This window comes from Dipodomys ordii, unplaced genomic scaffold, assembly GCF_000151885.1.
Source record: "Dipodomys ordii isolate 6190 unplaced genomic scaffold, Dord_2.0 Scaffold200, whole genome shotgun sequence".
NCBI lineage: Eukaryota > Metazoa > Chordata > Mammalia > Rodentia > Heteromyidae > Dipodomys > Dipodomys ordii.
In genome coordinates, this window is record NW_012267416.1 from 1,822,488 (window position 1) to 1,847,114 (window position 24,627).

Sequence of the window (24,627 nt, forward strand, 5' to 3'; positions counted from 1 at the left end):
TAGCTTTTTTGTTCAAGGTTGTTACTCTGCCACGTGAGACACAACTCCATTTTCAGCTTTTTGGTGGTTAATTGGAGATAAGCGTTTCACAGCTGGGCGCTAGTAGCTCATGCCTGTAATCCTAGCTGCTCAGGAGCCTGAGATTCAAGGATCACAGTTCATAGCTAGCCTGGGCCAGGACAGTCTGTGAGACTCTCATCTCCAATGAACGACCATAAAATTGGAAGTGGCGCTGTGGCTCACAGTGATAGAGCCCTGGCCTTGAGCTGGGAGCTCAGGAACAGTGCCCAAGCCTCGAGTTCAGGCCTTACAACTGACCTCCCCATCCCCCCCCCCAAAAAAAAATGTTTCATACTCTTTTCTGCCTGGGTAGAACCAGAGTCCTCAGATCTCAGCCTTCTAAGTGTCTATGATCAGCTTTTGTAACCAAAGAAGGGGGGGGGCAGGTGGAGAAAACACATCTCAGTGCATCACACCTTCTCTTTTAGTTATATATGAGGAGGAGGAAGAGGAGAATAGAGAAAATACATCCCAGTGTATCACACCTTCTCTTATAGTTATATGTGAGGGTTTTTTTTTTTTGCACGTGTATTCCAAGACACAAATGTAAAATGTATTTCATGAATGTCATGGTCAGAAGGTTTAAAAGCCACTGCTCTTTGATGTCTAAAATCTTTGAGTCTGTTTGAGCATCTGTGTGAAAACCAGCTTCTCTGGGGATCCTTGGGGCTGGAGTTGGAGAATCTTTGAAAGGATTGACATTGCTAGCAAAGGCCCTCTGTGTCTTAACTGTCCTCCCCCTCCCCCCTTGGTTAGAGATGACTGAGGATCAAAACAGGGCAAAAGTGGATGCCTTTCATTGCCAGTAGCCATCTTTTTTTTCTTTTTCTTTTTTTTCCCCCCAAATGAGTGAGCAATCCCTTACATACAAATGACTAAATCTATCTAGAAAACAAATGAGCTATGGCACTTGAAAAGCCAAGGGCTCCACAGAGCTGAGAAATGACAAGGCCAGAAAACCTACGAGTCCCAAAAGCCAGCTTGAGTATGCTGAGGGCAGCCTGGGCCATCCTGGAGGCCAGAGACCAGATGTGGGAGTGGCCTGCTCTCTCTGATGCTCTGCATCCTGCCAGAGTTGGGGATGTGGGAGAGGCAGGGTTCGATTGTAGTGTTCTGTTACATGTGTTTCTGCCACATTCAGAGGCTTTAGAGATGGAAATGCTGATAAAAATTCGTGTGGGAATTAATTGATTTTTCAAAAGCAGTGAAGATTCATGTCCTATCTTAAGTACTCACTTTGCTAGCTTTATTAATAACCTTGAACCAGCCAGGCTCCTGGTGGCTAACCTTTGTAATCCTTGCTGCTTACAGGAGACTGAGATTTGAGTATCTAGGTTCGAAGCCAGGCAGGACAAGAAAGTTTATGATATTCTTCTAGCTAATAACTACCAAAACGGTTAGAAGTGTGGCTGTGGCTCAACTGGTACAGCACTAACCTTGAACATAAAAAAAGCTCAGGGACATCACTCAGGCACTGAGTTCAAACCCCTGGACTGCATAAAATTAAACTAATGTTGAACCAGAAATTTGCTGAACTTGAATCCACCTCTTGAAATGAGGGTGATGAGTTGAGATCTGCCACTCTCACAGAGTTGGCATGAAGCCCTCTGAAATAGCCAAGGAGAATTCCACAAAGTACAAGAGTCTCTGGGCTCCATGCTAGCTACCAGGAATACCCTAGTGAACAAAGCATTTGCCAGACCTACCAGATGGCACTTGGGATTTAATGACCAAGTCAGGATGAGGAATTATACAAGAATGCTTTGGAGTCTGAACTCAGGGCCGCCACCAAGTTCCCAGGCTCTGAGGTGGGCTGATTATAGGCCTCTGGCTCTGCTCTAGAAGGCTCAGAAAGGCTTCAGTGAAGAGCTGAAGTTTGAGCTGAGATCTGAGGGATGCGCAGCAGCTCATTAGGGGAAAATGTATCAAGTGGCTGGGTGGACAGTTCAGGCAGAAGGACTAACATGGCCAAAGTCCGTAAAGCCAAAAGGGATTTTATGGGTGCCTATAAACACCTGGAAGAAGATGATGGGGAGGGAGGCAGAAAGGGCAAGATGAGGCTAGGAAAGTGGCAGATATCATGCTCAACTCAGCCCTCAGAAGATTATTGGCCTCCTTCCAATTATCATTGGAAAAATTTTAAACACAAGTGAAAGGTTATTAAGGTAAAGATTATTTCTCTTATGTGTATGGGTGTGTTTGTATATGTGTGTTGTTGTTGTTGTTGTTGTTACTGTTTCTGGGCCTAGAACTCAGAGCCAAGACATTGTCCCTAAGCTTTTTTGTTCAAGGTTAATTACCACTGGAGCCACAGCTCTACTTCCAGCTTTTTTTTTTTTTTTTTGGTGATTAAATTGGAGATAAGAATCTCTTGGACTTTCCTGTCTGGGCTGGCTTCAAACTGTGATTCTCAGATCTCATCCTCCTTAGTAGCTAGGATTACAGACATGAGTCACCATACCAGCTTATGTCTGTCTCTAGAGATCACCCAAACCTGATCCATGAAGACTAGAGTGAAGGAAGGCACAATCCTGCCTTGTCTTATTTGCTAAAGACTGCTATGATACAGACAAGGACAGTAGCCTGGTCTAGGGCCTTCGTAGTGCTGTGTTTCTGCTGCAGTGTCAATGTATGAGAGCCAGGCCACTCCTTTGTTAGTGTCCTACAGCTGTAATGACAACACAAAGAGGCGGGGAGCTTCAGACAGTAGAATTAATGCAAAGAGCCAATCGATGTCCCAGATGAGGGGTATGTTGATCACGCTGATCTGGTCATTCCTCATAGCATACACGTATTGAAATGTAAATAAATATGTAGAGTTACTATGTGTTCATTAGAAATAGAAACATATTATTAATTTTTTTGTGTATGTTTAGAGCTATATACCAGTACCTTTTACTTGTAATCCTAGCTACTCAGGAAACTAAGATCTGCGAATTAAAGTTCAAAGCTAGCTCAGGTAAAAAAAAGTCCATGACTTTTATCTCCCGTTAACTCAAAAACAAAAAACAACAACAACAAAACCCCCAGAAGTGGAGCTGTGGCTCAAGTGATAGAACAACAATAGAACAAAAAAAACTAAGGGACAGCAGCCAGGCCCTGAATATAAGTCCCTGTACTGGCGCTTGTGCACACACACACACACACACACACACACACACACACACACACACACACACACACACACACACACACACACACACACAAAGTTTAGTCTAAAAAAAATAAAAGGAGTTCCTGGAGCCTAGAGGTCCAGGGACAGCAGCCAGGCCTTTAAGTCCCTGTACTGGCGCTTGTGCATGCACACACACACACACACACACACACACACACACAGTTTAGTCTGAAAAAAATAAAAGGAGTTCCTGGAGCCTAGGGGTCCAAAATCCCTGCCCTACTCTCGCTGAAGGCTCTGAAGGAAGTGTTTCCTTGCCTGTTTCTTGACATTACATGATTCAGACACCTCAGTTTCTGCCTGCATCGTCTCATGGTATTTTCTCAGCTAGTCCAAGTTTCTGTCTCTTTAACAGTCTACAACTTGCCAGTGGCTCACACTTGTAATCTTAGATACTCAGATGGCTAAAATCTGAGGATCAAAGTTTAAAGCTAGCCCAGACAGGAAAGCCCATGAGACTCTTCCCTCCATTTAACCAGCAAAAAGCCAGAAGCTCAAGTGGTAGAGCACTATCCTTGAGGAAAAAAAAAAAGCTCAGGGACAGTATCTGGGCCCTAGGACGGACACACACACGCACACACGCGCTCACACACACACACACACACACACCAGAATGAGTTCCTCACCTGTAGCACACACCACAATATCCATCAGTGTGAGAAATAGCCCCTCTTCCCATTCAAATGATTGAGATCCCTGCTTAGGTCCAGCCCCATTGCTAAGTCCCTCCCAATACAGATGCCTGCAGTCATTACAGATGGACCAAATTAAGGCCCTTTGACAGCTTTTGGTAAAATTGCAGCTTTTGTTTAGGGGCAGTTAACACTTTTCCTGTCCTTATTAGAAGGTGCATTGACACAAACCCCAAATTGCTGCTTTGTTTTACTACCATCTTCCTGAATGAAGAAATTTCATAAGGTCGTAGAATTGTAGAGCTAAAAGGGACTTTAAATGAAGATGATGATAATCGACAATAACAGGAAAATTACCAAGCCCTGCTCACATACAGAGCTTCCTATTTCATATCCATAATCTCGTAACACCTGGGACAGTATGAGAGCCTATAGGGTGGCCCATTTCCAGAGGAACACACATCACTGTCACTTTGGTCTATGTGGAAGGGAGTGGATAGCTAGAGTCATGGCAGGACTATTCCTGCCCAGGGCCTGAATGTGCAACACGTCCCTGCTAGATGTGGGATCGTTCCTTTTCTCAGCCTCATTTTCAGTTTATGAACTGAAGAGGCTATCCAGTGGTCCCCCAGTCCTGGCCAAGTGTCAAAATTCATCTTGGGCTCAAGGAAAAATAGGGATGGGATGCCAGATGCTGGCCTAAATCTACCAAATCCCAGCTGCCTGCAACAGTGCCTTGGAAACTGTCCTGGGGAGGCGTTTTAGGTGTTTTGAAGGTATTTTGCTGGTTTAGGGGGACATTTTAGCCCCAGGCTCTGACAGTCAAATATACACTGATTTGAGGGATCAGTGGAGGGGAGATGATCACCCAGAACAGAGAGCTCAGCAGAGCTGGGTTTTACAACCCAGGATTCTATTGGCCTCACGCTCAGGGCCCATGGAGACCTGGCCTCAAACCTCAGTTTATAGAGAGCTCTGAGACCCAGAGGGATGAGTGATGGACTTACTATGCTAGACGGGCATGCAGCCCAGCTCTGCTGACTCCCAGGGCCGTGCTCCACATCCACATCCCATGTCTTTGCCTTAATTGAGGTAAAGTTTACCAATGGTAGAAAAATGCAGACATCTGAGTTTTTAGCCACAGTTATACACAGGCATTTCATTGTGTGCATATAACATGGATATATAATCAGATTCACCTCTATTACTTTCTTATCCTCCCTCCTCCCAATTGTTTTTGCTTTTGCTTTTTTCTTTCTTTCTTTTTTTTTTTTTTGCCAATACTGGGGCTTGAACTCGGAACCTGGGCACTGCCCCTTAGCTCTTTCAATTAAGTCTGGTTTTTTTGCCATTTGAGCTACAACCCCACTTCTGGCTTTTTGCTGTTTAATTCATATGAGTCTCACAGACGTTTCTGCCAGGGTTGGCTTCAAAATTTGATCCTTAGATGGACATTGAGATAGCTTCTCCTTTGGGCTAGTATAAATATTGCTGCTAGAAACACAAAGTTTTTGTGTGGGCATATGATTTTTTTTGCTCTTGAATATATGCCTGGTAGTGGACTTACTTGCTAGGTTATGCAGTAACTGTGTACTTAACTATTTGAGGAATTGCTAGCTATTTTCCAGTGGCCACAGCTTCTTTTCATTGCCATCAGTAATGGATAATGGGCTCTGATCTCTCTCCATCCTTATAAACGCTTGTTATTATTTGACTGATTATGGCCCTAACAGATGTGTAGTGTTTCATTGAAGTTTTAATTTGTATCTCCTTGATTACTAAAGATGTCAAGCATCTTTCTATGTGCTTATTGACTATGTGTGTTTCTTCTTTGGAGAAGTGTCTATTCTTTTTTTCTTTTCTTTTCATTTTGTGCTTTAATTTAAGGCATGAGCCCTGCTCTTTAGCTTTCTCCATCAGGGCTGGTGCTCTACCACTTAATCCATACCTCCACTTCTAGCTTTTTGGTGGTTAATTGGAGGTAAGAGTCTCACAAACCTGCTTGCCCAGGCTGGCTTTGAACCATGATCCTCAGATAACAGCTTCCTGAGTCCCTAGGATTTTAAACATGAGCCACCAGCACCCAGCTTAATCCTTTTTTTTTCTTTTTTCCTTTTTTTTTTGCCATTCCTGAGGCCTGAACTCTGGGTCTGGGTGCTGTCCCTCAGCTCTTCAGCTCAGGCTACTGCTCTATCACTTGAGCCACAGCACCACTTCTGGCTTTATCTGCTTATGTGGTGCTGAGAAATAGAACCTAGGGCCTCATACATGCAAGGCAAGCATTCTACCAGTGAGCCAGCCCTTAATCCATTTTTTAAGTTGAAGTAAAATAGACCTGAAAGTGAACAGTTCAGTGACATTTGGAATATCCAGCATGTTGTCTCTCATCTCTATCTAGTTCCAAAAAGAAGTTTCATACCATTAACTGGTCACTTGATTCTTCTGATTCAGCCTCTTTCTGTCTCTGTGGATTTACTGTTCTGTAATTTTATATAACGGAATTTGTTCCTGTGTGTCTCCTCCTGTCTGACATCTTGCATTTAACATAAAGATTCTTTGTAGCATGTCCAGACTTCCTTTTAATGACTAAGAACTGTACCACATTTGTTTATCTACTTAGCTGTAATGGACCATTTGTGTACAGTGTTGTTAGAATGCCTGTTTTCAATTTTTGGGGGGTTTGTACCAGTAGACTTGTCCAGTCATATGGTAATTCCATATGTTCCATTCTGAGTAGCTTTTTTTTTCTCTAAAACATTCAGTCTGCTTTTTAAATGGGTTGTCTTTTTTAGTTATTGAATCGTTATTTTTTGTCTCTCTTCTTTTCAAACAGGATCTCACTGTGTAAGCCAGAGTAGGCTGGAACTTGGGATCCTCCTACCTAAACCCCAAGAGTGCTGGGATTACAGGCATTCCCAGTGTGTTGTGATTCTTTATATATTCTGGATACTAGTCTATCCCAATACACAATTTGAAAATACCTTTTTGTTTGCTTTCATGTTCATGGCTACTACCACTTGAGCCACAGCTCCACTTCTGGCATGTGGGGGGGGGGGCCGGTGTGCACGTGCATGCGTGTGTGTGCACATGCATGTGCACTTAATTGAGGAGTCTCAGGGCTTTCCTGTGCGGGCTAACTTTTAACCTTGATCCTCAAATCTCAGCCTCCTAGTAGCTAGGATGAGTCACTAGTACCCAGCCACTTTAAACTCATACATATAGACCTTTTATCTGTTTTAAGTTAGTTGTGTATGAGGTAAAGAGATAGACCCAGCACCATTTGTTGAAAAGACTATTCTTTCCCTAGTCCCAGGCCATTGTGTGGGTTTAGGGAAATCAGCTGATCATAAATCCAAGTGCCTATTTTGGATTTTCAGTTTTGTTCCACTGATTTGGAATGTCTGTCCTTGTGTCAATATCACAGTCTTAATTGCTGTAGCTTTACCCTTGGCACAATCAAAAGAGTAGAGTCAAGAGGAAAGGAGTAGATGAATGAAGAGACGAAGGGGAGAATGCCAGTCAAGAGTGCAATGTATCTCCTATGAAATGAAGAAGAGTGAGGGAAGTGGTGAGGAGGGGAAGGATGGGTGAGAATGTTGAAAGTGTTGACATGGATCAAGATATATTGTAATTCATGCACTGCTTTGTTAAATGGCCAACTACTTTGTACAGCTACTTAAAGATTATAATAAAAAAAGAAAAAATAAATAAAAAGAAATCAAGAAATGAGTCTTCCAACTTTTCCTTTGCAAAAGATTGTTTTGGCTATTCTGGAACCCCTGTGGTGCCATAGAAATTTTAGAATCCATTTGTCAATTGTTAACTCCTGCATAGAAGTCCCCTGTGACTGATGGCAGTAAGTCTGTATAGCATACTCAGAAGACATTGCCAAATATCGAGGATTTGCTAATCCTTGAGCAAGGGCTATTTTTTTCCCATTTATTTTTGGTGTGAATCTTCAAACAGTGTTCTGTAGTTTTAGAGTATATAATTTAGCACTTTTGCTAAAAATGTAAGTGGTATTTTTATCATTCTTAATTGCATTTTGTAATTGTTCATTATCTTGTGGCATTTGCAAATTCAATTGAATTTTAAGTTTTGACCTGAATTCTGAAGCCTTGCCAAGTTAGACTGATTGTTCTAGTTTCTTTGATAATTTATAAGCTTTTCTATGTCAACATTATGTCATATACAGCTAAAGAAACTGTTACTTTTTTTAGTCAATTCAGCCTTTGATTTCTATTTTTACTATTTCCATTTCCTTAGAATCCTAGTATAATGAAAAAAAAGTTGTGTGTTCAGCTTTCTCTTGATTGGAGGAAGAAAACACTAACTTATCACTAGGTGTGACATAAACTATAGAGTTTTTTTTTTAGTCATGCTAGAGTTTTCATAAAGGGCCCTAACTTTGCTTAAAATTGAGAGACATTCTCCATGCTTTGGTGGTCCTAGCTCCTCAGGAGGCTGAGATCTGAGGATCACAGTTTGAAGCTAGCCCAAGCACATAAGTCTATCTTCAATTAACCACCAAAATGTTAGAAGTTGTGTTGTTCAAGTGGTAGAGCACCATCCTTAAGCAAAAACCCTAAACAAGAGCCCTAGGCTGCGAGTAAACCCCAGTTTGGCACTAAAAATAAAGTAAAAATAGAAGCAAATCAAGAGAGCCCAGCATTAAGGCTGGAACTTTCAGTAGAAAAAAAATTATTTATTCAATTAAACCCCCCCCATGCAATCCATTCCCCACCACAATAAGTAAAAAAGAAAAATGTTGTAATGTGCAGTCAGAACATATGGAAGTACCTGTTTGAGATCCAAGGGGAGTTGGGGAACCAAAATGGCTTGAGACCAGTATCTCTTACTCATTTTACACGTTGCCTGCAGCACTAGCAAACCCCCCACTGCTACCACCACCACATTTTACCAAAGATGTCAGCGTCATCTTCATACATATGGCCAACTGATTTAGCCCTGACAGAAAAAAAGAAGGGCTTCATTCTTCAGTAATGTTAAAACACATTCCCGGGACTTTATTTGGACCTGCTCAGGTCACATAACCATCCCTAAATCAGTCACAGTAGTCAAAGGAATGGAATACTGTATTGGTTAGGCCTGAGCTATCCAGGGGAAAAGTTAAGCCCTACTGGGTGGACTTCAGAAGAAAAAGATCATATTCCTAAGAAAAATCGAGAAATTGAGAAGGAAGATCTCTTAGTTTTTCCATTCTGGCACATGAACTCAAGGCCTGGGCCTTGATCTCAGACCTTCCCTTATTTTTATTTTTTATTTTATTTATTTTTTGCACAAGGCTAGTGCCCTACCACTTAAGTCACAGCTCTACTTCTGGCATTTTAGTGGTTAATTGGAGACCAGAATCTCACATACTTTCTTCCCTGGAATACCTTCAAATCGCAATCCCTGGATCTCAGCCTCTTGAGTAACTAGCTTTTACAGGCATGAGCAACCAATGGTCCGGCCTTTGAGCCTCTGTTTCTCCATTTGTAGCATGCAGGTGAGAATCACTATCACTTTTGACTCTTGTCAGTCAATGGGCCAGTGTAGCTGAAAGCTGTACCTGAACTGTGAAGTCTGGTGCACAAGAATGGTTACCAAGCAGTTGTTTTTGACCCATCTCTCCTCTGTGTCTCCCTTACAGAACACCTGAAGAAACCACTTGAGGACTACATGGCCCACTTCCCCAGCGTGCGGATTCTGCGAACCAAGAAACGGGAAGGCCTCATAAGGACCCGGATGCTGGGGGCTGCAGCAGCAACTGGGAATGTCATCACATTCTTGGATTCACACTGTGAAGCCAATGTCAACTGGCTACCTCCCTTGCTTGGTAAGCAGGGGTGAGGAAGGGAAGCCTAGAGGGAGCCAGCTTCCAGGGGCTCCAGTCTGCTTCAGGGAGGCCCCATGCCAGCTGCTTTATCTGTTTGAGAGCATCCTGCAGAATGCCAAATAGCATAAGGAATTAGGAGACTCAGGGGTGTTGCAGGAGACCTTAAAAATGCAATCACTCCTGTCCCTTCATATCACAGAAAGGGAAACTGAGATTCAGAGAAGGTAAGTGTTGGGCAGCTCACTGGTGGCTCGTGCCTGTAATCCTAGCTACTCAAGAGGCTGAAAGCTGAGGATCAAGGCTCAAAGTCAGCCCAGGCAGGAAAGCACCATAACACTCTTCTATCCAATTAACCACCTAAAAGCCAGAAGTGGATCTGTGGCTCAGGTGGTAAAGCCCTAGCCCTGAGTGACAAAAGCTCTGGCATGGTACCTAGGACCTGAGTTCAAACCTCAAGACCAGCATAAAAAAAGAAAGAAAGAAAAGAAAATGACAGGGTACTTTCCTTAGATCACTTTAAGTTTTGCAGGGAAGCAAGCTAGCACTGTATACTGTTAAAAGTCATAGAGGCCCAGGGTCCAATGGCCCAAATCTGTAGCTCTAGCTAGTCAAAAGAGATCTGTGGATCAAGGTTTGAAGCCAGCCTGGGCAGGAAAGTCCCTGAGACTGTAATCTCCAATTCACCACTAAGAACGCTGGCAGTGGAGCAGTGGCTCAGAGGCAGTATACCAACCACGCTGAGTAAAAAAGCTAAGAACAGAGCCCAGGCCCCTGAGTTCAAGCCCTAGTACTGGCACCAAAAAACAACAACAAAAAAAATCTTTTAGAGGGGACATCTCTATGTCAAAAAGTGGAGTTATTGTTTACTGTGCCATTATAATGAGCCACACAGGTTATACACACCATCTAGTCCTCACAAGAATATGCAGGTTGTTGTTCAAAGAAAGTAAGATTCAGAGATACTGAGTGGCTCTCTTGTTCCTTCGGGCCCTTGGTGTCAAAATCACCAGCTGTCTGGTTCCAAAGTCTGATCTTTTCCATAGTCACACACTGATTCTCAAGTTCAATTCCATCTAGAATTTGTGACAGAAATGGTGGGGAGCCTGCAGGTAGAAGGCAGCATGACCCAGAAGTATCTGCCACAGCCTGTGGGCAGGGAGATATGGGGATTGGGGACTGGGTGTTGGGTGGTATAGCCACTGGGCCAGACCCAAACCAAAGACTTTTATCATGATGAAGCATTGAACCCATGCTGCCAGGCCAGTAAAGTTATCTTCAAACAGACTATCAGGCCAGGGCCATCAGTGGAGCCAGTTGGAGAAATTACAAGTCTAGAAAGAAAGGTGAGCTCCTGAAGAGTGAATGATCATCTGTCCATCACAGAGAGTTTCAGAGAGACCGGAAGTTGATAAACTTTAACAAGGGGTCAGAACCATCTGAGAGAAGCCAGGCGTGGTAGTTAGCATGTATATAATCCCACCTGTTTTAGAGGGAGAAAGGAGGATTGTGAGCCTGGAAAAAATATCAAGACATATCTCAAAAGCAAAATACAAACTAAAAGTCTAAGGCTGTGGCTCAAGATATAGATCACTGCATAGCATGTGTGAGGCTCTAGGTTCAATGCCTGATAAAGGGGGGGGGGGGGTAGTGGATTTTTGTTGTTGTTGTTTTGTTGCCACACACTGTGGCTCAGCCTGTAAATGTAACTAGAAAGTTGAGATCTGAGAGTCATTGTTTGAAGCCAGTGCAAAGAGACAAATCCACAGATTCTTTTTTTTTTTTTTTTTTTGGGTAGTGGTGGTGGTCGTGAGGCTTGAACTCTGGGCTTGGGCACTGTCCCTGAGTTCTTCAGCTCAAGGCTAGTGCTCTACCACTTGAGCTACAGTGCCACTTTCCAGTTTTCTGGTGGTTAATTGGAGATAAGAGTCTACAGGACGGGCTATGAAGATGGCTCAGTGGAAGAGCTCTTGCCTTGGATGCATGAGGCCCTGGGTTCAATTCCTCAGCACCACATAAGCAAAAAGAAAAAAGCTGGAAGTGGCATTGTGGCTCAAGTGGTAGAGCGCTAGCCTTGAGCTGAAGAGCTGAGGGACAGCGCCCAAGCCCAGAGTTCAGGCCCCACAACCGGACCCAAAAAAAAAAAGAAGAGTCTACGGGACTTTCCTGCCCAGGCTGGCTTTGAACTTCAATCCTTAAGTCTCAGCCTCCTGAGTAGCTAGGATTACAGGTGAGCCACTGGCACAGCAGATCCACAGGTTCTTATCTCCAATTAACAAAAAAAAAAGTTTGGAACTGGAAGACTGGAGGTGTAGTTCAACTGGTAAAGCACCAGTTAGCAAAAAAGCTAAAGGATAGTACCCCGGCCCTGAGTTCAAACCTCTCAGTACTGTGGTTTTGTGGTTGCCAATCCTGGAGCTTAAACTCAGGGCCTGGGTGCTGTGCTTGAGCTTCTTTTCTCGTGGTTAGTGCTCTATCACTTGAACCAGAGTTGCACTTCTGGCTTGTTTTTCTTTTTTTTTTGGAAAAGGGGAGGTAGTTTAACGGAGATAAGAGTCTCATGGACTCTTCTGCCTGGATTGGCTTTGAACTGTGATCCTCAGACCTCATCTTCCTGATAGTACCAGCATTTTTTAATCACCTAGACTTGTGAAGAAACACTATCTCACCTTACCAGGTTGGTTCTGAGTCAGGAGAAGGGAGTGGGGGGGGAATCTCAGGCTGTATTTCTGACCAGGTCCCAATGGATGCTGGTCCAGTGACCACACTGAGGAATATTGGCACCATTCCAGGGGTGAGAATCAAAAGCCAATCCCACACAATTAGCCAGGGATTTGATTCCTGACCCAGTTCAACAGGGAGTTTTATGATTCGATTACATGCTTCTGACACTCAGCTCCAGGATCTCACAGGCTTTGGGGGAAAAGAAAAGATGTAACCCAGAATTTCTGGTAAATTGTTGATTTAATTAAACCAAGAGACAGTCTACATCTGCTTCTCATTACAGAAAAAGAAAAAAAAAGAAAAAGAAAAGCCTCCCCATAAATCGCCTCATTTGTGGTCCTGGAAGAACAAGCCATTTGTAGGGTCATTCCCTGACTCATAAAGAGAATGAAGTAGTGGGCCACGAAGCTGAGCTCCTAATCTAAATAGCCCTTAACTCTGTTTCTATGGAAATGTATGAGGGCAATTTTCATAATCTGCAGACTGCATGGAAGAAACAGCCCCCTCTTTTTATTCAGCTTCCAACAGAAATATTAGTCTGTAGTGTGAATTTACAAGTCTCTCCCTCTAATAGCAGCAGCTGACAGAGTGCAGCATGGCTATTGTCTGTGAAACCATTAACAACTCCATGCTGGGCTCACTCTGCCTTCTTTCAAGATTAAGTATTTCTGAGCTTAAGGAGGATTTAGCTATCTCAGGAAAGACACTGCTGACCATCATCCTCTTTTCCCTCTTCTTCCTTTTCTTCTTCCTCCTCTTCCTCCTTCTCATCTTTTTTCTTTCATCATGGCTCTGATAGTTTCCTTGTATTTTAGGTCATACCCACACTGTCCCTGAGCTTTCTTTGCTCAAGGTTATCACTCTACCACTTGAGCCACAGCTCTCCACTTCTAGCTTTTTTGCTGGTTAATTGAAGAGGACTTTCCTGCCCAGGCTTGGCTTTTGAACCTCAATCCTCAGATCCCAGCCTTCTGAGTAGCTAAGATTATATATGTGAGCCAGGCTACAGTGGCTCCCATATCCACATGTAAATGTGACTGTTAGACCATCTCTGATGGGTGTATGTGTGCGTGTGTATATACTAAGGCTTGAACTCAGGGCCTAGGCACTGCCCCTTAACTTTTTTAAAACCCAAGACTGGCATTCTACCATTTGAACTACAGCTTCACTTCCATATATGTGCTGATTAATTGGAGCTAAGAGTCTCATGGACTTTCTTGGCCTGGTTGGTCTTGACCACAATCCTTAGATCTCAGCCTCCTGATTAGCTAGGGTGACAGGCATGAGCTACTGATTTTTTAAGAACTTTGTTGCAGTTAGAAATAGATCAGGCAACTCAGCACAATACACAAATGCACACACGTATGCCACATGACTGACACCAACTGAGAGCCTTTTATCTGTCACACTCTCTCTTATTACCTGAGGTGTGGCGGGGGGGGGGGGTTGGAGTTTGTTTTTGGTTTTAGTTTTTTGTGCCAGTTCTGAGGTTTGAACTTAGAACCTGCACACTGTCCCTGCGCTTTTTTGCTCAAGACTAGCACTCTTACCACTTGATCTACAGCTCCACTTCCAGATTTACTGAAGAGTCTCACAGACTTTCCTGTCCAGGAAGGCTTCAAACTACAATCCTCAGATCTCAGCCTCCTGAGTAGCTAGGATTACAGGCATGAGCCACCAGCTCATGGCTTCACTGGTTCATTGGTTCATTATACCCTCATCCCCATCTCCACACACAGTTGATTTCATAACCCATCTATGGATCATGCCTTGAGATTCGAAAAGCAGAATGTAACTCCTTTATGAAACCTGTACTGTACCTTGAGGAAGTGTGGGCCCTGGTAGCTACTGGTTTGCTCTGGCCCTACAAAGGACCCCCATTGCTAGTCTTGAACTTGACTCCTAACCCAGAGTAGCCTAGAGCTCCTAGCATGGCCTTCTTGCCCCTATGACAGGTCATCACGTCCAATAACTGCCTTTACTCTTGCTATAGTCAATGCTTCCTGGAAGGAGGGACTCTAAGGGGAAGCAAATCAATGCTGCAATTCAGTTGGTAGGCTGGGTAGAATTAATGGAAGGAGAATTAGTTTCCCCTGGCTGGACAGCTAACTGGGTCAATGCCCTCATTTGCTATCTGGACACCCCCCAGCTTATAGCATTGTGCACTTCCAGATGAGAGGACTCATGACTCCCTGGACAGTCCATTCTCTCTCCCATAGCTCTGCCTGATTGCCCAGTTGAGCTGAGCACCTCACACCTGGAGTCCTAACTATTCAGAAGGCTGGGACCTGGAGGATCTCAGTTCAGAACCAGCTTAGACAGAACATCCAAGAGATTCTTATCTCCAATTAACCAGCACAAAACCAGGCTGGAGGCGTGGCTTGAGTGCTAGGGCCTCAGCTGTACCACGTAGGTGAGCAAAGGTAGCTGAGCAAGAGTTCAAGCCTGAAATTAAACTGAGCTTAAGGAGAGCCATCTGCTTGCTGTTTACAGCCCAAGGAGCTGTCAAGGCATATGGTTTGCCGTGAGGCGCAAGTGTTGGCATGCCAGGCTGCTTACAGCCATGAGTCAAGATTGGGATTTGGAATGAGAAACCTGACAGGGTCAGACTGGAGATTCTCCCAGAAGGAAATCAATGTCTTCCCATAGTGTACTGTTCATCCTCAGGCCTCTGTACCCAGTACCATTACACATGGTTATATCGTTCAGAACATCCTGGAAGGCAGGGCCTTGTAGCCCATTTCATAGAGAATGCAGTGAGTTGAAGATGTTATTTGTGGGTCCGCCTCAGGTCTGGAATGGAACACCCTCCCCGCCCCGCCTTCCTCCCCACCACATCCCTGCTTCAAGCCTGCAAGGATCCACCCTTTATCCCTGTAGATTCCCAAACCCAGAGTTCAGAGACATTGTCCAAGAAATGTTAAAAATGACTAGACAGGTGTTAGTGGTTCACATCTGTAATCCTAGCTGCTCAAGAGGATCTGAGAATTGGGGTTCAAAGCCAGCTGGGCAGGAAAAAGTCCATGAGACTTTTGTCTCCTGTTAACCACCAAAAAGCTGAAAGTGGAGCTGTGGCTCAAGTGAGAGCCAGCCTTGAATGAAAAAGCTCAGGAACAGTACCCAGGTCCTAAGTTCAAGCTCCAGTACTGGCACCAGAGAGAGAGAGAAAGAAAGCTACAGAACAGGAGTGAGCTTTTAGCTCCTACCTCATCTAACAGGCATCTCTTGGCTACTTCAGACCGCATCGCTCGGAACCGCAAGACTATTGTTTGCCCGATGATCGATGTGATTGATCACGATGATTTTCGGTATGAGACCCAGGCAGGGGACGCCATGCGGGGAGCCTTTGACTGGGAGCTGTATTACAAGCGGATCCCGATCCCTCCAGAACTGCAGAAAGATGACCCCAGTGACCCCTTTGAGTAAGTATGAGTGATCCAGGCCCCTCCCAACATACAACTCAACATCATTACACCTCCCTCCCAAAAGTACAGCTTCCGGGCCCTAGTCAGTATAGCTTGTGACATACTCTCAAGCTCCTGGACACCCAAATTACTCTTTGGAGTCAATATCAGAGTTGGCCAAGCAGCATTTGGGGTGTTAGGAAGGAAGTTGCAAGGGTTCTGGGTTTGGAGCAGCCCCATCATCAAAACTACTCTTGCTGGTGGCTCACACCTGTAATCCTAGCTACTCAGGAGGCTGAGATGTGAGGATCATGGTTTGAAGCAGAGGTGAATAGAGTCCCTCATGATGTCTGTCTCTCAGGCCTGGTGCCCAGATAAAATCATCATGTGCCAGGCACAGTGCTGAGCTCTGTACCTGACCCAACTCTACCCCCCAGCAACCACAGGCAGGGAATGCAATTATTCCTGCTTTCCAAATGGGCTCCATGAGGTCTCAGGTCACAGAAGCATCTGTCTGCCTTGGGCTTCCTATCATCCTCTCTGTCCTCTTGGAAGTGTTTGAGAAGCCCAGTGGCTGTGGGGAGGAGAAGAGGAGGAGAATCACAGGGGCCTAGGAGAGATGGGCTTACCTGCGTTAATGATAGCGTGGAGCTGAGCCAATAGCAGAACCACCTTTTCTGCACTTCTGCTCTTCTTATCAGCAGAGGGTTCACCGTCCCTTCAAGCTGCCCTCTGAGCTCCCATGTTAGAGGGATCAAGGAGACCTTTGATCTAAGGCCTTTTGGGCCGACCTTATTCCTTGTTGTTACTGTGATAAATGGGCTGAAATTTAGTGGCTTTCACACCACGCTGGAAGTTCCAATGGCCGAGCGTCTAACATGAATCTTACCAGCTAAAATAGGCGTTGGGAGAACCCACGTTCTTGACTTCCCCAATTTCTGCAGGATGCCCATGTTCCTTGGCTCACACCCCGTCCTCCATAATGCAAGTTAGAGGCATGCCATCTTACATCGAATTGTTTTCTGTTGCCATCCTCTCCCTTGCTACCTCCTTCATTATAGCATCTCCTTTTCTGCCTCTTCCTCTCCTACCTCCTTTCTTCATCTCTAAGCTCTGTGGGTCATGTTGAGCACATGTGATTACATTGAACTTACCAGAATAATTTCCCCATTTCTTGTGGGGGGGGGCGGGGGGGGGCGCAGTGTGCACGCATGCGCACTAGTCCTGGGACTTGAACTCAGGGCCTGGATATTGTCCCTGAGCTTAAAGCTAGCACTCTACTATTTGAGCCATAGCTCTACTTCTGACTTTATAAATAAATAAATAAATTTTTTTAAGATTAAAGTGGGCCACAGCTCTGCTTTTGGCATTTTTGCTACTTAGTTGGAGATGAGTGTCTCACAGACTTTCCCGAGTGGCCTCACACTATGATCCTCTCAGCCTCCTGAGCTTCTATAGGAATGAGCCACTAGGGCCTAGCTGATTTCCCCATCTCAATGTCATTAAACTTGATCACCTCTGCAGAGTCCCTGTTGCTTTGTAAGGTTACATATTCATGGTTTCCAGTGATTAGCACGTGGGCATTTGGGGAGGAGGATGGGGGCATGGCTGCCGCCTCACTGTTGGGACCCTAGATAAATCCCAAGTTCTCTGTGCCTTTACCCTCTTCATCTAAGAAAGGAGGTGAGGAGTGGATAGAGTTCCTGCTGTGCTCCTGATGGCAATCTCTGATGTTGTCAAGGAAGGCTCAAGAAGAGCTGAGGGACTGAGTAATGGGCAGTGGGGGTAGGAACAGAGTCCAGGCAGGACTTCCGTGGTTCAGACATTGGCTGTCTTTTGACCTCCTCCATCTTCATTGTATTTACTCACTGCTATTAGAGCCCCTCTTGGCCCAGAGCTATGATTTAGCCAAAACCATGCCATGCACTCAGCCCCAGCCTCCAAGCCTGATCCTCAGTTCACTTAAATTCTTGAAGAATAAGACGAATAGTAAGCCAGATGCCCATGGCTTACACTTGGAATCCTAGCTACTCAGGAGACAAATCCAGAGACTTCCATCTCCCATGAACCAGCAAAATGCTGGACTGGAAATATGGCTCAAATGGTAGAACCATGAGCAAGACAACCAAGCAAAGTGTAATACCTGGTTGGTTAAAAATCAGCCTTTATGCTGGGCATCATGGCCTCATACTTGTAAATCCTAGTTATGAGGATTGTGGTATGAAGCCAGCCTGAGAAGAAAACCCATGAAGATCTTATCTCCAACTAACCAGCACAGTGGAGCTGTGGCCCAAGTGGTAGAGTGCTAGCCTTGAGCCAAAAAGCTAAGGAACAGCACTCAAGCCCTAGGACACACACACACACACAGCCTTTAGGAAGAGAAGTTGTAGGTCAGAAAGAGGAAGGGCCTTCGTGTCCCAGATAGACCTGTATTTAAGAAGCATCCATGTGGGACACCACTAGCCACCACGAGAGTCGCGTCATCAGGCTGCAGGACACGTGTATTCTCATGTCATGTTCTTCTTCCTTGACAGGTCCCCTGTGATGGCCGGCGGCCTCTTCGCCGTGGATCGGAAGTGGTTCTGGGAGCTGGGTGGGTATGACCCAGGCCTGGAGATCTGGGGAGGAGAGCAGTATGAAATCTCCTTCAAGGTGAGTCCACACTCTGGAAGCCCCCTTCTCCTGGGCAGCCTTCTTAGCCCCAATCCTGCTGGGCTGCCTGTTGACCATTTGAGGCCTGAAGGGTTCTGTAGCCTATTCTGCTTCTCAGATAAATTTAGGGTACTTCTTTGAGTGGGGGTACATCGGGGGCAGAAGCTGCTTGTGGGGTACCCTTGGGCTGCCGAAGGCTGATCTCCAGCACTGCTCTGACTGGCCTTTGTTTTGCATATCTTCATAAGATGCGAAAGGCAGACATCGTACCATACAGGCCTTGAGCAATACTCTGCTCTGAGAATGGTCCCATAGCTTCCAGATTGGCCTCAGTGATTCCTGGCCACCTCTCAAATTGTTTTGTGTCTGTTACTGCAGGCGTTTGACACAAGGACTAGTGGAGAAAATCTCTAGTCATAGAATACAAAAAGCCTAGATTAAAGGTCTAAGTCCTTCACTCAATAGCTGTGTGACTTTGGGCAAGTTAGATTATTTCTCCAAGCCTTCTTTTTTTCCTCATCTGAAATATGGTGATGATGATGATGATGATGATGATGATGATGATGATGATGATGATGATGATGATAGCCTGTAATCCTAGCTACTCAGGAGGCTGAGATATGAGGATTGCAGTTCAAAGCCAGCTGGGATAGGAAAGTCTATAAGACTCTTTATCACGAATGAACCACCAAAAATGCCAGAAGAGGAGCTATGGCTCTAGTGGTAGAGCACCAGCCTTGAGCACAAATGCTCAAGGACATTGCCCAGGAGGCCCTGAGTTCAAGGTTTAGGGTCAGTACTAATAATGTTTATAATACTTCTCTTACAGAAGTCCTGTGAAAACTAAGTGAGATAATATGGAGAAAGTGTTTAGCATGCAGCCAGGAACACAGCCAGCAATTAATAATTGGCAGGTGTTATTAAAGATGTAATGAATAGATGTTTACTGTAAGCTGCCTTAATTAGCCTGTTAGGCCATAGAAGCTGTCTGACAGTAATTGTAAAGAAGTTACTAGTTAATTAATTATCAGCTAGGAACTTGAGTCCACATTCTCTTCTTTATTTGTGGGACTCTGCCTTGCTCTAAGATGAAGAAAGCTAGGCCTAATGAGGAGAAAATTGGTTTGCCCTGTGCTTGTATGGTTGAGGACTTGGCTAAGGCAGATACCAGCCCATGAGCAGTGGTCCCCGCTTGAGCCATGACTTTGGGGCTAACCTGATAGCCAAGATCAGATTCTAGTTCTGCATCTACCTACCAGCTGTGTGATCATGGGCCAGAACTTCTTACTTCCCTAAGCCTTGCTTCTATAACATGGATTTAGTGGGTGCTGGTAGCTTACGCCTGTAATCCTGGCAACTCAGGAGATTGGGATATGAGAATCACAGCTCAAAGCCAACTTGGGCAGGAAAATCCATATGAGTGACTCTTATCTCCAATTAATTTTAAAATTAAAAAACAAAATAAAACAGAGTGGAGTTGTGACTCAAATAGACCACTGGCCATGAGCAAAAAAGCTAAGGGAACAGTGCCCAGGCCTTGAGCTCAAGCTTTAATACCAGTACTCACACAAAAAAGGGTTTAGTGATACTTTCATCTTCAAGGTGGTTGAAAAGATTAAATGAGACCCTGCTCCTTAGGTACATTTTAATAAATATCCTAAAGATTATGATCATAAATCAACATATTGTTGTGCTCTGTAACACTGGTTGAATAGTACAGAAGTGAAGAACACAAATTCTTGATTAGCAAATCAAAAAAATTACTAGAATTATGCTGATATATAATCTTGTTTGAGGCTTTTGTTTGTTGTTTGGAGATGGGGGGGGCCGTCCTCACCCTGCAGTGCAGGTTGGCCTCAAACTCTCGTTCCTCCTGCCTCAGCCTCTCAAATGCTGGGATTATAAGCATGTACTAACCTTGCCTGTTGAAAATACTGTTCAGGTTTGAAAAGCAGTCTGTGTCTGTTTTCATGATCTCGAAAGCTGTCTGCCCTGAGGGGGCCAGTCCCCCGAAGGAAACTAATATTAATATCCAGAAGTAATATTCAAAATATTTAACAACTGCAATGAAATAAGCAATAAGCAGTTGGAACAGATGTCGTTACAAACAGTGCGTGTGATGGCTGAACTCCAGCCAGGGAGGAGCTTGCCCAACCTGACACACAATAATTTGACTTGAATTAGCAATGGTTCAAATTAGTAAAAGCAAGTAGGTTTCCTCTCGTAGCCACCTTTGGTCCATTGGTTGGGGCTGCCCTCTTCTCTTTCTGTGTTATATATTCTGAAGCTAAAGCCAAGTTCATCCAGAAAAGTGTAATATTTGATTAATCATGTCTGCTTGGGTGCAGGTTTGGTGCTTAATGGTACCTAGGTCATTTATTAGTAGCCCTAGCCCATGAAATCTCATTTCCAAATAATACATACATTCCATGAGTACCAGTGAAATCAGCAGAGTTTTAACTTTGCAGTCAGTCCCCCCAAATTTGTCTTCTGGACCTCTATGTATGAAATACTCTTCCAGATTGGTTCCCAGAAATGAACCCTCTGAATCGTGAATTCTTATCCATAAATTTCAGTGAGGTAGGGATCATATTCTATTCCAGTCAGTGCTACCTCCCTAGTGCCTAAAGGATTGCCTTCACATGGAAAGATACTTCATCAGTCTCTGTTGGCTGAATGCTTGGAGCAGCTGTGTCACTGGCCAGAACTAGCTCCCAAGCTTCTGTAGCTCCTTAGTCAACAAGTCAGAAGCTCCTCCTGCAGAACAGTGACTAGAGAAAAATATGCACAAAGAGCTTTTGTACCAGGTGTGGTAACTCTCGCCTGTAATCCTAGCTACTCAGGAGGCTGAGATGTGAGGATCGCAGTTCAAAGCCAGCCTAGGCAGGAAAGGCCGTGAGAGTCTTATCTCTAAAAAACCACTTCGAGAGGCTGGGAAGGTAGCTCAGTGGTAGAGTGCTTGCCTTGCATGCATGAGGCCCTGGGTTCGATTCCTCAGCACCATATAAGCAAAAAGAAAAAAAGCCGGAAGTGACGCTGTGACTCAAGTGGTAGAGCGCTAGCCTTGAGCTGGAGAGCTAAGGGACAGTGTCCAGGCCCAGAGTTTAAGCCCCACGAATGACAAAAAAGAGAGAGAGATTTTGTGAGTGTGTGTGCCAGCCATGGGGCTTGAACTCTAGACCTAGGCACTGTTTCTGAGCTTTTTTTGCTCAAGGCTATCACTCTACCACTTGAACCATATGTCTATTTCTGTCTCTTTTTTTTTTTTTGGTAGTTACTTGGAGATAAGACTCTCATAGACTTTTCTGCCCAGGTTGGCTTCAAACCATGATCCTCAGATCTCAGCCTCCTGAGTAGCTAGGATTACAGGTGCAAGCCACTGGTGCCCAGTCACAAAGGAATGTCTTAAACCCAAAGCAATTCCATTCTGTGGGTTTCAAAGGCCCATCTAATGTCACTCATCAGGCAATTATAGCAGAACAAATGGCATTTTTCCCCCTCCACACAGTTTATTTACAAAAGACTTGGTAATGAAGCTGTACTGGAAGTCTCTCATCCAAGAGAGAGAAGGCGGCTGGCTCATGTTTCCATTTTGATCCAATTATATCTGTCACTCTCCAGGGGAAACAAGGCGATGTAATGAGATGGCTCTGAGCTCTGGAAGGCAGACTTTTATCCCTTGGCTCCCTCTCTCCTGGCTTGGAGAACCCAAGTTCTGGAGCCAGCGATAGCCCATCTGCCAGCTCACTTGTGTCCCACCCCAGGGAAGATCTGTCCACAGCCAAGGGGCTCTAGTGGGCCCAGTCATCTGCCCACAGCTCCTTGCTCACATGGAGTGTCTGCCACAGCCAGAGCCCAAATATCTCCCAAGGGCTCATTTTTTTCTGATTAATTTCTGCTAGATTTCTTTCCTCCCTCCCTTCCTCTCTCCCTCCTTTCCTTCCTTCCTTCCTTCCTTTCTCTCCTCTTCTCTTTCCCTCCCTTCCTCTTCCTCTCTCCCTCCTTCCTCCTCAGTACTAGGACTTAAACTCAGGGCCTGGTGCTATCCCTGAGCTTTTTTGCTCAAAGCTAGCACTCTGACACTTGGGCCATAGCGCTAAAGAGTTTTCCTGCCTGCCTGGCTTTGAACTGCGATCCTCAGATCTCAACCTCCTGAGTAGCTAAGATTATAGGCATGAACCACTAGCTCCCAACAACTCCATTTTTCTTCGTGACACAGAGAGAGACACTAGTCTGAAAGGCACAAGTGTCTGCTCCAAAATGAAGAGAAATTGATAATGTGTCATCAGGACTCAGGGATGAATACTTCGGCTCTGGTTTCTGATCATGTGTTTTAACCTGATGGGAAATCCTCAGAAAAGACGTTTGAAAAATCTGTAGAAGAGGTAATGGCTCACCCCACACACACACACACCCGTCTCGCCCCCTAGCACAGCTTTTATTCTGCCTGGAAGTTACAGTCCTTTCAACTCTCAGTGGTTAAATAAGTCTTGGATTTCAAAGTCAAGCATCCAGTCCCTTCATGAGCTGTATTTGCTTCTCTCTCCCCACTTTTTCTTGCACTCCATTGTACTACTCTGAACTCTCTGCCACAGATGACCCAAACCAAGTCAATTGGTCTGATTGATGCAAAAAGCTAGATCTAATGGGTCTACCCAGCTTCTAGGGTAAACTACTACAGGCAGGATCCAAGGACTACCCCTTCTCCTCTGCTGTCACTCTCTGAAGACTTTACCTGGCTTTGTGACCTCTAGACCCTCCCTGGAAAGGGTCTGTATTTCCCATCACTCCGCAGAAGACTCCAGATTGAGTCTTCTTGGCCTGCCAAATGTCTTGTCCATCACTAAGCAACATCCTAACTAGTCAGCCACAGCCATGCCCAGCTGAGGTGAAGGGGGGTGGGGAGGGGCTGCTCCAAGTGCTATGCTCAAAACAGGCAGTGGATGTGGGAGAGGACAAGCCATAGACACACACCTCATCCAGCACCTCAGGGCTGTGGCTAGTCCCACGTGCAGGTGCCATACGATCTTTAGAAGCCCACATGGTTCACTGTCTCTGAAGCACCTTTTTTTTTTTCTTTTCTTTATGGTTTGTTTGGTTGGTTTTGTTGTTGTTGTTGTTTGTGGGGCTTGAACTTAGGGTCTGGGCACTGTCCCTGAGCCTCTTTTGCTCAAAGGCTCACACTCTACCACTTGAGCCACAGCGCCACTTCCAGCTTTTTCTGTTTATGTGGTACTTAGGAATCGAATCCAGGGCTTTTTCGTGCTAAGCTAACAATCTACCACTTGAGCCACATCTCCATTTCCAGCTTTTGCTGGTTCATTTTGGAGGTAGGAGTCTGGCAGCTTTCCTGACTATGATAGCTTTGAATTAGGGTCCTCAGATCTCAGCCTTCTGATTAAATAGGATCTTTATAGGCCTGAGCCACCAGCCCCTGAATGTCTATTGCTTTTGTGCCATTGTAACATTGAGAAATCCTAAGTCACACTACTGGAAGTTGGAAGCTTGTCTGTCACTTGGTGTGAAAAAACTTTCCATTTCCCCCTCTAGCCCTGTGGCCCCATCTTTGGGTAATGTTGTATGGTGGACAAAGAGCTCAGTGGGAAGGCAGAATCCCAATTTCTCCATGGGGTCTGTTCTCCACCCATGTGGGGACCCCAGCCTGATCCCATCACTCTGCCTCCCTGGCCCTCATACCCAGATACTGCTGTCCTGGTTTTCTTCCTTCTCCGTGAGGCAGGGCCTTTGTCTTACATAGATGGAGATGGTATACATTAAAGGTGGCAGTGTAAGGGTAAGCAAGAAGGGAACTGCACTGCATCCAGAGGGTCCAAATATCTTCGACTGTGATCTGTAAGAGAGAGAAAGCACCCAAGCAGAGCCACGTGGCTTAATGAGATTGAGAAAGATGACGCTCTGGGGCAATGTAAGTGGATAGATCGTTTGTGAAGAGCAGTCTTGCAAAATCTGTTACATTTCAGAGCGCACACATCCTTTGCCCTGAAATCTCATTCGCACAAGTTTACCCCAGAGACACAGTGCATAGACGAGCAATGATCTAGGAAGAAGCTGTTAGTTGGAGCATTACTGTCAGTTTGGTAAGATGGTCTGTGACCCAAATGCATTTCCTTAGGGGATAAAACA

At 44.9% G+C, this 24,627-nt stretch overlaps 1 protein-coding gene across 1 annotated transcript in view; it reads left to right on the forward strand.

Moving 5' to 3' along the window:
• Positions 1 to 24,627, forward strand: part of Galnt10 (polypeptide N-acetylgalactosaminyltransferase 10) — a 240,169-nt gene that overhangs the window by 189,904 nt on the left and 25,638 nt on the right. Inside the window, exons 5-7 of the mRNA XM_013034912.1 lie at positions 9,521 to 9,706; positions 15,666 to 15,849; positions 18,366 to 18,483. Of these exons, the coding sequence (XP_012890366.1) occupies positions 9,521 to 9,706; positions 15,666 to 15,849; positions 18,366 to 18,483 (488 nt within the window). The remainder of the gene's footprint in view (positions 1 to 9,520; positions 9,707 to 15,665; positions 15,850 to 18,365; positions 18,484 to 24,627) is intronic.